This window comes from Solea solea, chromosome 12 (genome assembly GCF_958295425.1).
Source record: "Solea solea chromosome 12, fSolSol10.1, whole genome shotgun sequence".
Classification (NCBI taxonomy): domain Eukaryota; kingdom Metazoa; phylum Chordata; class Actinopteri; order Pleuronectiformes; family Soleidae; genus Solea; species Solea solea.
Window position 1 is genome coordinate 7,371,670 of NC_081145.1, and position 15,691 is coordinate 7,387,360.

At 40.7% G+C, this 15,691-nt stretch overlaps 1 protein-coding gene across 4 annotated transcripts in view; it reads right to left on the reverse strand.

Annotated features, from left to right (window-relative positions):
• Positions 1-3,777: 3,777 nt before the first annotated feature.
• banp (BTG3 associated nuclear protein) overlaps positions 3,778-15,691 on the reverse strand; it is a 37,795-nt gene continuing 25,881 nt past the window's right edge. For all 4 annotated transcript variants that reach the window (XM_058646039.1, XM_058646042.1, XM_058646038.1 and 1 more), the window contains 2 exons: positions 12,728-12,868; positions 3,778-4,722 (listed from right to left, as the gene is read on the reverse strand). In XM_058646039.1, the coding sequence (XP_058502022.1) occupies positions 4,615-4,722; positions 12,728-12,868 (249 nt within the window). In that variant the 3' untranslated portion in view covers positions 3,778-4,614. The remainder of the gene's footprint in view (positions 4,723-12,727; positions 12,869-15,691) is intronic.

The following is a 15,691-nucleotide window of genomic DNA, read 5'->3' on the forward strand; positions in this document are numbered from 1 at the left end:
CTTAAACACACACACACACACACACACACACACACACACAGCTGCTCCCTGCACTAAAGGAGAACCTCCCTCCATCCACTCACACCTCACTAGTGTCCATTCATCTTTACACCTCACAGAAACTATACATTGACGCACCTTCATGTATCCCAGCTTATTGTTTCCAGGTGGGATAGCACCCATCATGCACCGCGTCATAGTTCCTTTTTTTTTGTTCCTTTTGCTGAGCATCCATTTATTTTGACAGGTCAAAACAGGAAATGACAGGTGTATGTAACCAAAGTAATAATGGCTGACCCCTTGCATTAGATGGCTGTAAAATCACAAAAGGTTATTCATTTGCACTTTCATATTCAAAGTGACGCTCTACGTGTGGTGATAGTGAACAGGAATTGAAAAATAACAAAATACAACAGCAGACAATGCACTTGTTGTAAACAAGTGAACCCGTTTAATGGCTTTTGTTGTTAAATCTTTGGACAGATGTGCAAATGTGCAGTAAATGTGCAATCATCAACCGCAAAACGCAGATGTCTAAATATATCTACATATCTACAAACATATCTAGATTTCATATATTTTATGAGGTACTTTCTCATAATCGCGACTTAACATCTCATAATTACGAGACATTTATGAGATAATAAGTCATACTTATGAGATGCTTTTTCACAATCTCATATTTATGATTTCGTTTCTCATAATTATGCATTCTCCTTTTTCCAATTGGCAGGAAAAGGCTTCTATAAGTGTGGGCTGTTTTTGTTTTGAGTAGCAGAAAGGGAAGCATTAGAATGTTCAATTTTCTTCCAACAAAAAAACATTTTGGATTAATTTTTGCAGATACAAAAAAGTAAGATCCCAAGTCTGTCTAGAGTCTGTCTGCCATTTGATATTTCACAATCATAGAACAAATAGGAGATAGTTTCATTCCTGTATTTGGAGAAGGTACAACATCAATGTCGGTGGACTCGTGTATGGTCACACCTGTTAAGTATTGAATTCAGGTGTTTCAATCACTATCTCCAATGTAGGACATTTGTGGCGACAGTTTGAGAAAAGGTCCTTTTCTATTCCAACATGACTGTGTGCCCCAGTGCACAAAGCAAGGACTAGAAAGACCTGGTTTGACTTTGAGTTTTGGTGGGAAAGAACTTGACTGGCCCGCACAGAGCCCTGACCTCAACTGGAGCACCTTTGGGATGAACTGGAACAGAGGTTGTGAGCCAGGTGGTCTCGTCCAACATCTGTGCCTGACCTCATAAATGCTCTACGGAATGAACGGGCACAAATTCACACAGAAACACCTCAAAATCTTGACGTGGGGAAGCTGTTATAGCTGCAAAAGGGACCAACTTCATATTAAAGTCCTGCATTTGAATGCGTCATTACAGTCCCTGTTGGTGTAGCGGTCAGGCATCCCAATACTTTTGTTCCTACTTCTGCAGCTTTGTTTGAAACAGAATACTTGACTGTAGAAGGTGAAAGGCAAGTGAAGCCTTTTTCTTTCTTAGTTTATGTTCTTCAATACTGACGTCCAGACAAAAAACAATCCTCTGGGTTCAACTTTTGAAGGATTCAATAAATATGCTTATTATTGCATTTTATATCTAATAGGTTGATCTAACCCAGCATTGGTGAAGGGATTGTTTGTGCTTAACTTTAGTTAGAAGGTCTGAAGATGATGATGACTGACAATTTGTTGGGAAAAAAAGGCCAGACAGTTTGTTGAAAATGTAACCGGGGATGAAAGCACACATGTACAGCGCTATAAAAGCCTGATTTCTTCATACATATGGAAACTGTGTTCTTACTCTGAAGTGTATTTCCAAATCACAAATAAAAACAGGTGCAAGAGGAACATCACACAAATCACAGCTCTGTCTTTACCAACTGATTTCTACACAAAGACAGTCAATCGTCTTGGAACAGTGACGTCTATTTTATCGTGCAATGAAAATTTCCATCTTTACTGAAAAAGGCTTGTGCTCTTTAGATAGATTTATATTATATATATATATACACATATATATATATACATATATTCTTCCATCTGTGATATTTGGTACAGTCTACTAATAAATTCTATAATATGTAATAATACATACACTGTGACCAAGATGTCAAGCTGCATCATACATCAAATTGCCGACTACTGAACAGCAACACATACAGAATTCCCATAATTTAATGTGTACAAAGATGTAACTTGCGTTCTCAAAACTTTCATATTCAGCGAGTGTGTGTGTGTGGGGAAAAAAAGTGTATTTTAGGCTGTAAAGTGTAACATGTGGTGTTTGTGCATGTGTCCACTGGTTGTCAGGAGTTTTCTTCTCCAATGATCGAGAAATGCTGATTTATGTTCATGGAGAAAGACTGTTTGGATGATTTATCTCTAACAAATATGTATTAATTCATCTTTTAAACACCCTGAGATGACTCCTCCAATCCTGTGAAATGTTTGGAGCAGTGTGGGGGGGTGGGTGTCAAAGCCAGGTATATAACAGAGGCTGGTATTTGCATGTCAAATCAGATGCCAGCAGAGCTGAGCGTCACTGAGGGAGAACACAGGAGCCAAAGATTCACTGCCTGGTCTCTGTCCATCACTCTACTCCCTCTGCTCAAACACGCCATGTACTTCCAAACAATCTGAGTTCTCCATCTATCACTCATTTCTGTTTTCAGCAGGTTATCAATAGGGGCAGCCCGTCGCTATGGTAACCAATCCAGCCCCTGGATGGAGCCCAGGGTTGTAAAAGTGAAAAGCAAGACAGTTATGAGCTGGGTCTGTTTCCTTCCAAGACCAAGATTTAATAGAGCTGTCACTGGCTGGGGGGGGCAGTTGCCCAAGCCAACATTTGAACTACATCAAGATTATTTCAAAGGGATGAACCCACTGGTCTATCCCATGAAATTGTAGCCTGGCTTAGCGTAAAAATTTTAAAGGGGAGTAAATGGACTTTAACACAGCTTCCAGAGAGAGGAAAACAAAAGCTGAGAGAGAGTAAAGGAATAACGGAAGGGAGGCAGAGAGGGGGAACGGACAAGATGAAGAGGCGGTTTAAGTGGGGGTCACAGACAGCAATATCAGACTGAAAGGAAACATGAAGAAGCAGCCAAGTCCATGGATGTTGTTTTATCAAGTTCATTGTGTTGCCTGGTTCTGTCCAGAACTCCAAAATACACTATTACATCACAGTGAGCATGGGAAATTTCCCCAAAACAACACCGAGGGTCTCGCTTATCTCTTTTCTTCATAACTGCAGAAATATTCATCACTGGAGGATCATCACTCCAGCACAATAGAAATAAATGCTCTGGGGGTTTCTTTTAACCACACAGTTGACACAATGAGGATTTCTGAAGAAAAGCTAATTACAGCTCAGAAACTGTTAAAATGCAGCCGATATATTAATTATCGTTTTATGGCAACAGATCCCAAGACCAGAGCTTATTTTTGTTGTCTCGCTCGTCAGCACAGTAGCCTAATCTTATGGTTGTTCAACTTGACATGATACATATTTACTTCAGAAATAGTCAATTTGCTCAACATGAAACACGACCTCAAAACCAAACAATTATTCCATGCTTTCCTCAACTGTCTATTTGTAGCAGATGAAAGCAAAATCATGTCTAAGAAATCTTTGAAGCCACTTTTGATGAGCATGGCTGATGGACATGAAGAGAAATACAGAAAGAAAAACACACTTTTATGGCAACCACATAAACATATTTTATTCACTTGTATGTATCTTTCACAGAGACAAAATGTGTGTGTGGGGGGGGGGGGGACGACTGTCTACCACTGGCACCATCTCTCTCTGTGTCATGGTCTTCTACCTCTGAAATGAAAGCTCCCCCCAAAATTATAGCATGATACAATTAGGTAAATGGAACAAAGCTGTGTGGTTAAAGTAACATGAAAACAAGCTGAACCAAAGTTAAAGGAGGAGAGAGGTTCACAGCCAGGAGACAGAGTGTGTGCTCATTTATGGAGAGTGACAGGGAGCCAGATTAATCACAAACAATAGTAGCTGTCCTCGTCTCAATATTGTGTTCCACTGCAGACACCTGCGGCCACACAACTGATGAGAAAAGACGAGAGATTCTGAGGTTTTACAAACTCTTGCAGGGGCTTTCAGTGTTAGCCAAGTAGCTTAAGTCCAAATAACTTAACTCCACTATTTTCTATGGTTGACGTAAACAATTGTGTGCTGATTAAGTAACGGGGCTGATGGTCTCCTCCCTGGATAGACCATAATCCCATGGTGTGTACTGTTGTGTTCCAAGTCCATTCTGGTGGTGAAAGCACCAAAAAGAACAAAGTGGATTTCGGAGCATTGTAGTCTTTTCAAGTCTTTTCTTTGTGAATATCTCCATGTTGCAACATCTGGTTGGCAATGAGCTGAGCAATTGCAGATGAAAACCAAAAAACAAAACTGCAAAAAACGCTTCTCCCATACAATTTAGCAATGACCTTCAGTGTTTGCTTGGGAAACAAAAAAAGTTCTGACGTGACTTCTCAGACTGTTGAAAGTTGTTGACCTCCTATGTTGGCGTTGAGCCTCATCAGGCCGTGCTGGAGGGGGGAGTTCTGGGCTGAGCTGTGGCCTCTCAGGTGGTGACAATCTGGACCACCTCACCGTTCTCGCCCTGGATGGTGCCCTGGATGGCCTCTTTCACCTCCATGTCTGCCTGCAGGGCTGGAGCCAGCTCAGCAGCCTGGGACACATGAAAAAAAGAGGACAATGAGATCTCACACGTAAACACATGAAACAAAGCATTTTGTGTGACCAATAATCTACAATATATATGTTCAAAAAGCCCTGGCCAGATGAAATGTGATAACTGTGAATAGGTAGAGACTAAGGCCCTATCCACACGGAAATGTAAACAATCTTTTTCTTTGCCGTAAACACAACATTGTTTCAGTAAATATCTCCATCCACGCGGAATCCCCCAAAATGACTCAACACGCTGTGTAGAACATATGCCGGGCCTGTACGTGGCGCTGTAATACTACACTAAGCCGAGGGAAAGAAAGGAAGAAGAAAATAAGGCTGATTTAGTTACTTTTTATTGAAAGCAGTTGGCAACACTGCCAAACAATCTCCACACACAAGAGAAAGGATGTTGATAACAATGACAAATATACGGACAGTGAAGGCCAGCACAAGACAGAGGTTGGACTGATGACATCATCGTTTTCCTAAAGTTGTTTTTGTGTAGTAGTCTACACAAAAATGCAACGGCGGCATTTGAGATTTTCTCAGTGTGGGACCTTTATCAAAAAATACTGTTTGAGGTCTCGCCATATCCATGTGGACGAAACGCCAATAAGATAAAAAACATCCCATGTCCGTATAGAGGTGCATTAACACGTGCGCATAAATGTCCACGTTCCACTCAGACTAAAATGAGGGTCAGCGTCAGTGTTTTGAGCATTACATTTCATAACAGTAGTGGAGATTTCTCACCACAGGTTTACTGCCATTTTAAATGTCCTTGTAGTCTACACAGGTGGGGCCAGTGGTGGATTCCCTCGAATAACATCAAGCAAGTGTCGTGGTTACTTACATGAATAAAACAGGAGAGCGCCACCACCTGGACTGACAGGTTTTGTGTGTTACTGGGAGCATGTGCAGTCAGAGTGTAAGTGTATGTGGACATGGGTGGATGAGCATATTTATGACACACAGACAATAGCCGATCTCTGTGAATATATATGACCCCAGGTTTGTGTCATTGTGGGTTCCAAAATTCCAGGTGAATTTTCTAAATTGGAAACTGTCCGTGGGAATTCACTGGAATAAACTGGGAAAGTGAGGGACTTAAATATAGTTGGTAAATAACATATTGTAGCCTAATCTTTGGCTAAAACAATCAGATTAGATGCAAATGCACTTGTATAGCAATGCTACTCCTCAATCACAGGCACATAGCTCACTACTTCTTACTGCAGGGCTATTTAGGCCATGCCCCCTTTATGATGATATATTGAGGTGGATATTTGATCTATGGTGTTAAAGTTTAACTAGCAACTATTAAATCCAAGTGTATTTAATTCGCATGTATTTAATTCTCATAAATTTAAAACGAAAGTTTTCAGTTTGGAATAGTGGATGTAAACTAAAACAATTTCTGCCCCTTTGCAACCCATTTGTTTGCTTGTGAATCAGAATCCTTGTAAAGTGACAGGCGTGTATCTATTGTCTACTCATACACACCAGTTTCTAGTTCTGTAGTCTAGTCTAGTCAGTGTTTAAGGACATCTGTTCGGTCTATCACATTGAAACAAGTTGAGTTTTATGAGATGGTCCCAAAATGTAAAAAAACTAAAGAATGTAAGAGGTGGAAGTTAATACTTTTGCATACCATGTTCTCTGTGATTATTCTGTCACATGAGGTTAGGACGGTAGCAAAAGTGAAAAAAAAAAAAAAAAGATTTGAAAAATCAAAGTTTGTGCCAAAAAAAAAAAAAGATCTCAGGCCAGAAAAAAAATAATAAAACCCAGGATGAGAGGCTGACAGTGATTATGGGACATTCATTATTAAGTGGAATTTGTTCAAGGAATGAAGGAGAAAATAATCACATCCACCAAGAACCTGCAGGTCATTTATTTCATAATTAATTAATCTAATTAGAATGGTATAAAAAATATAATTTGGGAGCCTGGATGATGTATAGATAAAGATTTGGTATCAATTTCATGGTTGGTTGTTAAATTTGGTCAGTGCATTAGTAAGTAAATTATTCTTGTCTATTAAGAAATGTAAGAAATTGAGTTTACTAGGACAGCTGGGCCTTTACAGGTGATAAAGTGATTAATATAAAATGACCAGGTTGCAGAAATTCTGGCTTCACTGATGTTCCAGCCACTATATTCACAAAATAGACTGCAAACTATGTTTATGTTCGGTTTGAACATAAACATAGTCGCATCACCGACTGCAACCCACCCACTAACGCAGCTCGTAGCACTTTCCAGCAGAGCAGGCAGAGAGCAAGTGGTTGCTAGAAAATACTGAAGGACAGCGAACCTAAAAAGCCTCGGTACCCTTCTAAAAATGTCTTGACCAGAGGAGATGAAAAAGCTACGTGCTACGTTAAAATAGAGACAGATGACAAAGGAGAGGAAGTTAACAGTTTGGATACTCTTCTCCCACAAGGGCAAAACAAAAAGAGGAGCATCAGCAAGGTCAGCAAACACTCTCTCCCCCCTATTTCTCTCCGTCACTGGACGTGGATATTTAACATATATAATGTTCTGCTCTCATCATGTGACGATGCTGCTCTAAAGCAGACACGCCAGGCCTTAGGCCTAACTCACACTTTCACCTTCAACCTCCACCTTATGCACAGAATGTGGACGTGTATGTGCATGAACACAAATCTGGCAACCTGACTAAACCACACTCAATGTTTTAAAGTGGGATTGAGTATCCTGTACATATTTTGCATATATCACCTTTAACATTTGTGTGTTTATGGGGTCTAAGAGTATGAACAAACTTGTGTAAGAACATGTTTGGGCAGTATACTGAGTTCTTAAATTACACTGGTGTATTGTTAAATGCAGTAAAGGATTAGGCAATAGCGTTTCTACCATGGGATAAGGCTGTGCTGGAGTTTGGAGAGGAGAGGAGAGGAGAGTCTGTTAGGGTGAGTGGAGAGTGAAGTGGGTGCAAACGCTGAGCAGCGGCGCTCCGACAGCTCCAAGTGGAGTCCTCAGGTCGAGTTATTTTTTTTACACTAAACAAAATGTTTTTACACACGTTACGGTTCACTGCTTGCACTGAAAGTCAAGCACCGGCTGACAGGTGTGTGTAAAAGCACCTGCACACTGAGGAAACCGCAGATTTTTTTTTTATCTTTTATTTAAAAAAAAAGGACAAACACCTGCGGGAATGGGAGGTATTAATACCAAGCCTGCGGTATGATTTTTTCCTTTTTGCCCAGCACTAGAACATATTGATTAATCCCAGGTTTCCCTCAAACATTCATATACAAGGTTTAAGCACAGACTTTTGCTAAGCCATGTGCGTGTGCCTGTTTGTGAATGAGGCCCAATGAATGGACCAAAGACAAGAGGATCAGAGGAATGACAGGAGAGATCAGAGAGGAGATCTATCAGAGGGAGAATGATGAAGGTTGTGAAAGGAATGAGTAGAGCAGTAGAGTGATAGTCGGATGACGAGATGTGAGTTATTTGTATGTTAATGCTCTTTGACTGTCTCTGTAGCCCGTGTCAGACAGAGCGAGATATTGTGTGCATAAAAACCTCCCGAAAAGACGAGAGGTTCATGACTCAGTCCTGGATGATGACCATGAAGAGTGACTCACTCCTTCCTCAATGTGGACGCCAAAAGTTCCTTTAAACACACCTGCAGCATTTAATCCTCGCTGCAGTCCAGCATGCTGTCACTTGACAACAGCCTGGCCTGGAGCACAGCTGCATCGCACACAATGGAACAACAGGCCAACACACTCACCGAACATGTTCAACTGTCATAACATTCAGGCATTTTCCAGAGGAGTGTGCTTAAACATGGCTGCTGGCAACCTGCAGTCCACACATTAGCCCCGAGCGGAGTCTAAATTCAATCACATACTTTTACCAGCTTGCAAAAATATTGCAGTGCATTGCATTGCTCTCAACATCATCTCCTTTGTGTAATGGAAACTTAAATGGGGGGGAATGAACAAATAAATAAATACAAAAGCTTTAAGTAATTTTTCAAGAACTTCAGTGTTCAATGAACGCTTGCATATGTCTGGAAACAGATGAGAGCAGTTCTCTTGATTCAACACTTTTGGAAGGTGGGGTGGGGGGGAGAAGGGGAATGGGTGGCAACAGCACTGACCTTCATCTGAACTTTGAATATACAGTAATGTTTAGACTCTGGAACATCAAAAACTAAACTGTGACACTATGCCACTGTGTGCCAGGCCAGAAACAACATTGGCCAGTTGACCCTGGTCAGTGCTTTCTGTGCTCGTCTTTTAATAGACTTAATACACGCAGCATTCAGCCGTGCAATCATTTGTAGTTTGTATGAAGTCAAGCAGACTGTGACTTTGTCGGTTCAAGTAACAATAGGCAGCGTCCTTAGAAAAATAGTTGATTGGTGACACTCATCCCGAGGTCATGAAGTACAAGCGTGATCGCGAATCTCTGTCCTGAGCCCCTCCCACCAGATGGTCACCAGAAGATGCACTCCTGCTCCTTGACCCCGGGGGCCATCTCTCCATCTCTGAAACTCTTCACTGATATTGACACTTTTTGTTATTAGTTATTTGTCTGATTTTTTGAGAGTTTTACAAGCTCTTCTGCTCCAAACTGCTCAATTCGTCAATTTCTTTCATACAGTTTCATAAAGTCTCATCGTCTGCTCAATAGTGCCAAAAGTATTACTGCCTTCTCCTTCAGCTTTATGGCCTTTAAAACATGAAATTAAATGTCTACTTGCGACCTGTCCAGGGAGTACCCCACCTTTCCTATGTCAGCAGGGATTGGCACCAGCAGCCCCGCAACACTCATGTGGAGGATCAAGCGGTAGACGATGAATAAATGAATGAATAATAATGGTTATCTTGAGAGTGTATACATACACCAGCCTACTTTCTTGGCACACAAACACCTTACGTTACTCTGGGTAAGAGATCCGAGAACCTGTTTTTGCCAGTTTAAAAAAATAACTCTCATAACTATATGAGGTGATGTATTATCAACACTGACTTTTGCCAAGCATGCTGCCATTTCCATGAGCCAGCCTTGGATGTGGATGCTCACTCTCACTGATAACATGGCTGCCAGCGAGGGAAAAAGGGAGGAAAAATTGATTTTAGCCACTTAATAAAAGGCTCTCCTACTAAAACTTACTCTTGCTTATGTCTGCAATATCTTCAAAATATGTTTGCAGCTTTATCTCATAATTTAACTGCTTTAACTTTTCTGGCTGAACAGTGAAGTGTGTAAACCGCTCGCTGTCTTGATTCAAAGTCCATAGAGATAATCTGTGTTTTTGGTCTGCAAGGACACAGGATTTGCTACTGCTGCGACGTTTGATATGTTTGGTAAACCCAAAGAGGATTTCAAACACAGAAATCACAAGAGGACACGCTTGAACTTACTGATGGAGGCAGCAGTGAATCAACACTTCTGGTATGCCGTAATGTAAAAACAGCTGATTTTCTCTCTGGACTTTGGTGCAGGGAGAAAGCAGCTTTACAAACTTCACTTTCCTGTTTGAAAAGGCTGTCTAAAGGTGGGGAAAAAGCAGTGAACACATTCTCAAGATAACCTAGAATTAAGCAGGCAATTATGTGTTATGTGCCTGAAATCTCTTCTTCTGACATCACTGACAGCAAGGGTCCGGGGTTCCCAGGCTGGTTGATGAAAACAGTGGCATGCTCAGAGAAACATGTGCTCATCAGGTGTCAATACCGCATACAACCACACTTGAAAACTACTACCTCTTTATATACTGTTTGATGAACAGACACCACATTGTGAACAGACAGTTTCATCCTGTCCCAGACTTCATCCAAACACTCTTACTGAACCCAAAAGCTGATGACTGATCCGACCTCTGTCAACTTTGTTGATTTTTGTCAAGATCTGTGTGGAAAAGCGAGCTCATTTTAGGCATGAAAATCAACTTAAATCAGTTGAGTAAACAAACAGTTTGATTGCATGTGTGCTCCAAGTAACATGGAGCATAGAGCGAAGAATACAGTGCACTACGGTGGCAATAATTGTGCATGCACATGAATGCACAAATAAATAAGGTTTCAAGAGTTTATCAGTCTGTGTATGATCTACACCCAAAAGGCATAATTAAAATAGTTTGCTTTAGCAACCTCCATGCTCAGCAGGGCCAGGATCCAATTACCTAGCCAACTAAAGACAACAAATGGACAACAAGAGAAGACAAACTCTTCCTCTTACACCTTACGTGTGTCTGGTCAGAACATTTGTTCTCCGCATGTCTTACAGGGAGGCGAGTATAACCAATCACATGAACAAAGTCTGGATGAGGAAGATCATATCTCCATAAGACTGGCATTTTACAGTCATACACCATTTGAAGTTCTCTCTGTTTACATCATAACAACACAACAAAAGCCTTGCCTCACATCAGGTCTAGTGGGTTCCCGTTTTTTAACATGTGATTTGAGGGAAAGAAGCCATAAAGAGAAAATGTTATTCAACATATTTGAGGAAAACAAAAGCAGGGAGACCAAAGAAAAAGTGCTGTTCTTTTATTTTCCTCGCAGAGTTAAAAAGTGACCACATCAAAGGCTGTTGTGCCATATGCACCATCCTGTTTCCACATGTGGCTCCGGCTCAACACGCTCATTCATCAAGAGATTTTAGGCATATCTACTAATGACTACTCTTCTCCTTTTAACACTCCATCCACTTCACTCAACTAGGTTAAATTACTGTTTGTCCAAACACCTGTCATAATGACTGAAAGCTAAGTGCTTTTTATTCAAGAAATAATTATGACAACAGGGGAAAACGCAGGCTCGTTGTTACTGTAAGTAGTTTGCCTAAATTGCTGAAATTACATTGTTTCTACTTCGACATTATAGTAATTATGAATTCAATATTTCAAGATTTATTCCAACGCAAGCTAATCAAACTATTATAGTACAAAAGAAAGCAGGTGTCAACACCAACAACCAGACTGGTTGGCTCCTAGTCAGCTTCTGCATTCTTAAAAGGCAAGAGAAAAAAGAGGACGGGAGGATAAAAAGGTATGTATGAATGCCTAAGAATGAAGTCACCACAGAAAACATGGATTATGGGTAATTATTTAAGTGGATTGAGCTAAATTATTAAGTTTAATTTAAATTGCTGGCCATTTCTTAAAAAGACCATGCATTTTTCGGAAAGATTGCGTGGCATGTTTTAGATTCAAAATCTGTTTTTAACGGGTTTGACACAAATACAACGAACCACTGTTCTGACTGGACGGCTGTACAGTGTTGAAAAATAGGCATACGGACAGTGAGGTGACAAGCTGTGGAAGCATTTCAGCGCTTATATGAGCATGAAATTGGACTTGTCGAGTCATTAGGTCTAACAAGTAGCAAATGTTTAAAAAAAATAAATCCGGTTCATTAAATACATTTAAAAAGAACAAGGTTGGGTATTTCATTTTAGGTGATTACAACAAGCTCCATGGGACACTTGAATAAGAAACATCCCTTCTCTGAGTTTAGAAGCTACTGGCTGAGAGGCTGAGCCTTGTTGAATAGTTTTGCCAAGTTTAATAAAATCCTTTTTGGATTCCCTGTCAGTTTGCTAATGACTTGAAATGATGTGGTTGCTGGTTGTTTGTTTGAAGTGACGGTGTTTTAAATTAGCTGCAAAGGTAATTTTGTGGCTTTGACTGGCATCTTCAGCAGGAACAGCAACTGAGGCTCATTAGTGCTATATTTGACATACCAGATGAACAAAAGGTGCAATTAGTCAGGAATCAGAGCCAGTATATTTGTAACTGATGGAAATTAAACCCAGAGTCGCACAAAATTATCCAGAAGAAGCAAAATACACAAAATCATGGGACTTGCATATCTTGGCTGAGCACTGATTAATCTGAACAGATTACTGGCATTGCACATGCACTGAGAATGAACTAGTACAGAAGCTGAGAACACTGTCATATACTGTATATAGACTGGTTAAAAACAAAAATGTAAACATGTATTTACCTGTACTGCAGCGGTGTGATCTGTGACGGGGGCTAGTTGGACATACTGCACTTGGATGTCAGGGGGAAGAGTGGAGCCCTCTACTGCCGTGGCCCCTCCATCAGCTGATGCCACCGCTATCAGCTGAGCCCCACGCAGCACCTAGAACACACAAGGAGGAAGATAACGGTTAATCGCCATTATTAACATCTTCCATCCAATTTCAATATCACGACGAGAGGTAAATCGTCATGCTCTCATTTTGATTACAATGAAACAGATCTGAAAGATGCCGCCATCATCAGCTGTGTCCAGTTTAAAAAACAACAACACCCTTGTTGATTCTGTGACGATCTACAGCATGAACCGCTCAACATAAGAACCAAACAAAAACAGCAGAGAGCCTCATTCATGTGCTCTGTAATGTTTTTATGTTCTTTTATAGATTACATATATAGATTACCGCCGTCAAGCTGTGGAGAAACTTTATGGTCCATTCTATTCAATTATCTTTTTACAAGACTGTTTTTCCCTGGATTTCATAACTCGATATGTTAGATAGCATGTGTTATTATTTGGTTTCACTTCATTATGTAGGGGAAAAAAAGAAAAAAAAAGGAAAGGAACTGGCAGAGAATGGTTAGTGAGACATTGCAGGGTAATCTCCCACAGTGTTGAAAGTCAGCCAGGCAATATAATTATATAATTACAGAGCAGTGCAGTGCAGCTGGAGTGTTGCTGGGTATTCCTATAGTTTGTCGAGGCTATTCCTATATATAGACAGTAACCACAAACTCAAAGAGGATTCCATGTACTGTATATGCACTTTGTAAGGTCACTCAAAAAACACACACGCTGTGGGATTAGCAGAGCACTGCTGTTAATTTGGACAGCATAACTCCCATGTGACAACAGACGTACAAATTAGAATACAATCATGCTGTCAACAAAAACACTGAGAAAGATGGATGAAGTGGAACATCCTTTCAGCTTTGTGCTTGTGAATATTCATTTTAATCAGACAAGGGTCAGAAACCAAACACTACCCTCTAGTGTGGCCCAAAGCTTTCAAAAATCAAGTTTCTCAGAGGAGAGGGGGGGGGGGGGGGGATCACAGGTTTGAAATAAAGGGCATTACCACATGAGCCAACAGCATGGTCTCATTTATCATTTTTTCATGGCCTAGAAATGAACACAGGCCTCGTCAGTGTTTTTTGGCTGGCACATTTCATTTGTATGTTGTCCCTGTGTAATTTCTCTGCGATGTTATGTGAGATCTCCAGCGTGCAGACTTCCTCCAGCTGCATCCAGCTTGGTGTTGAGACTGGCTGGGACATGGTGAACACACATTAAAAATTTAAGGGAGAATGTGCAAGCCCACAGAAAAACCTAAACCTCGCAAACCTCAATTACAGATGTTGTTTGTTGCCCCCTAACCCTTCCAATCCCAGAGTCCCACAGAGTCCCTCAAAAACCCTGAGTACAACCTTTGCTTTGATGTTCAGAGTTAAGTGATGGGTCCAAAAGGTTCAGTTAACCCCCATGGTATCCACTGGCTTGCCTCGTCATCTACCAGACTTAATTATTTTCACCACAAAGCTGCCACTTCTTCACCATAATGCACTGGGCCTGACTGGCCCGATGGAAGCTATTAGCACACTAATTACAAGTCTGTCTGACTCACCCTATCAGACAACCAGGACACTTCAAAGACCTGGATCGAGGGTGAGTGAGTTAGACTCTTAATAACCCACCAGACTATGAGAGTATGAGGGGTGGGTCAAAATGAATCAGTGTTTGATGAGCAATCAAACATTACTCATCAATTAGACGATTGGCCTAGAGGGTTTGTGAAATCAGTAATGAGACAGTTACGAGAAACATTTTAAAATTGTGGGAAATGTGCGTAATTGCTTTCCGACAGAGCATTAGAACCAGAGATCAATGACACATCAGTGCCTGAAAGCTGAAAATTAAGTTTGGAGGTAGAGGCCAGTTAGTTTAGCCAAGCATAAAACTTGAAAGCAGGTGCAAAGAGTAGCTTGACTGGTAGAAATAAGAACACCTAACATTCTTGAGCTAAACTTCTCTAGAGCCATGGTTCTCAGACTGTGGTACGTGTACCACCCGTGGTACGCAAGCTTCCTCTGGTGGTACTTGGAAGAAAAATCAGAAGAACGGTTCTACTGTGTATACCAGGGTATGTGATCAGAGATTTGACCAGTGTGTAGAAAGTGAAACAAAATAATAATAATAATGATAATAATAGTAATAATAATAATAAAAATGACAATAATTAGAGTCACTTTATCTCTATTGAAATGGCATTAAGCTACAGCACATAGCAGGCATCAGTCCACAGACAATGAACACAGTGCCAGGTCAGACATGTTATAGAGAGGACTTAAAAAGTAAAGTGTTTCTTCATGGTAAGAATCCATAGATGTTTTCTTATCTCCATCTTCCATCACAGTGCTTTCTGCCTGGTGCTTTTCTCTCTGCAGTTGTGTGTGTGTGTGCATGCGTGTGAACCCAAGCGTGCTGATTAGTTTGTACTGTCCAACTAACCTAATCTAAATGTACAATTAAGAGGGTTGAAGGGATGCTGTGGTTTAGACAAGCGATAGTAAACAATTGTCTCACACAATTAGATTCTCAACCTCCATTTGAGAACACTTTGCATTCTCAGCTGTGAGCAGAAGCACACAGAGGCTCACAAAAGCATTTACAGAGTTGGACCAGTGTGTGAGATCTCTGCAGCGATTACACAGGAACTTCTCGGGGCTCACATCCTGTCCCACGACTTGCTTTGTCAGAACAACTTGTCTCCACTATTTTGGCAAAATACTGTCACGCTTGGCCCTAAAGTATGTGTCAGTTCAGAATAAATGAAAACTAAATCTGTGCTCAAGAAATGTCAGCCTACTTCACAGAGGTGGTCTGGAGTGTGAACTCTGTCTATAATTATCTCAAGGTTGGAAATCT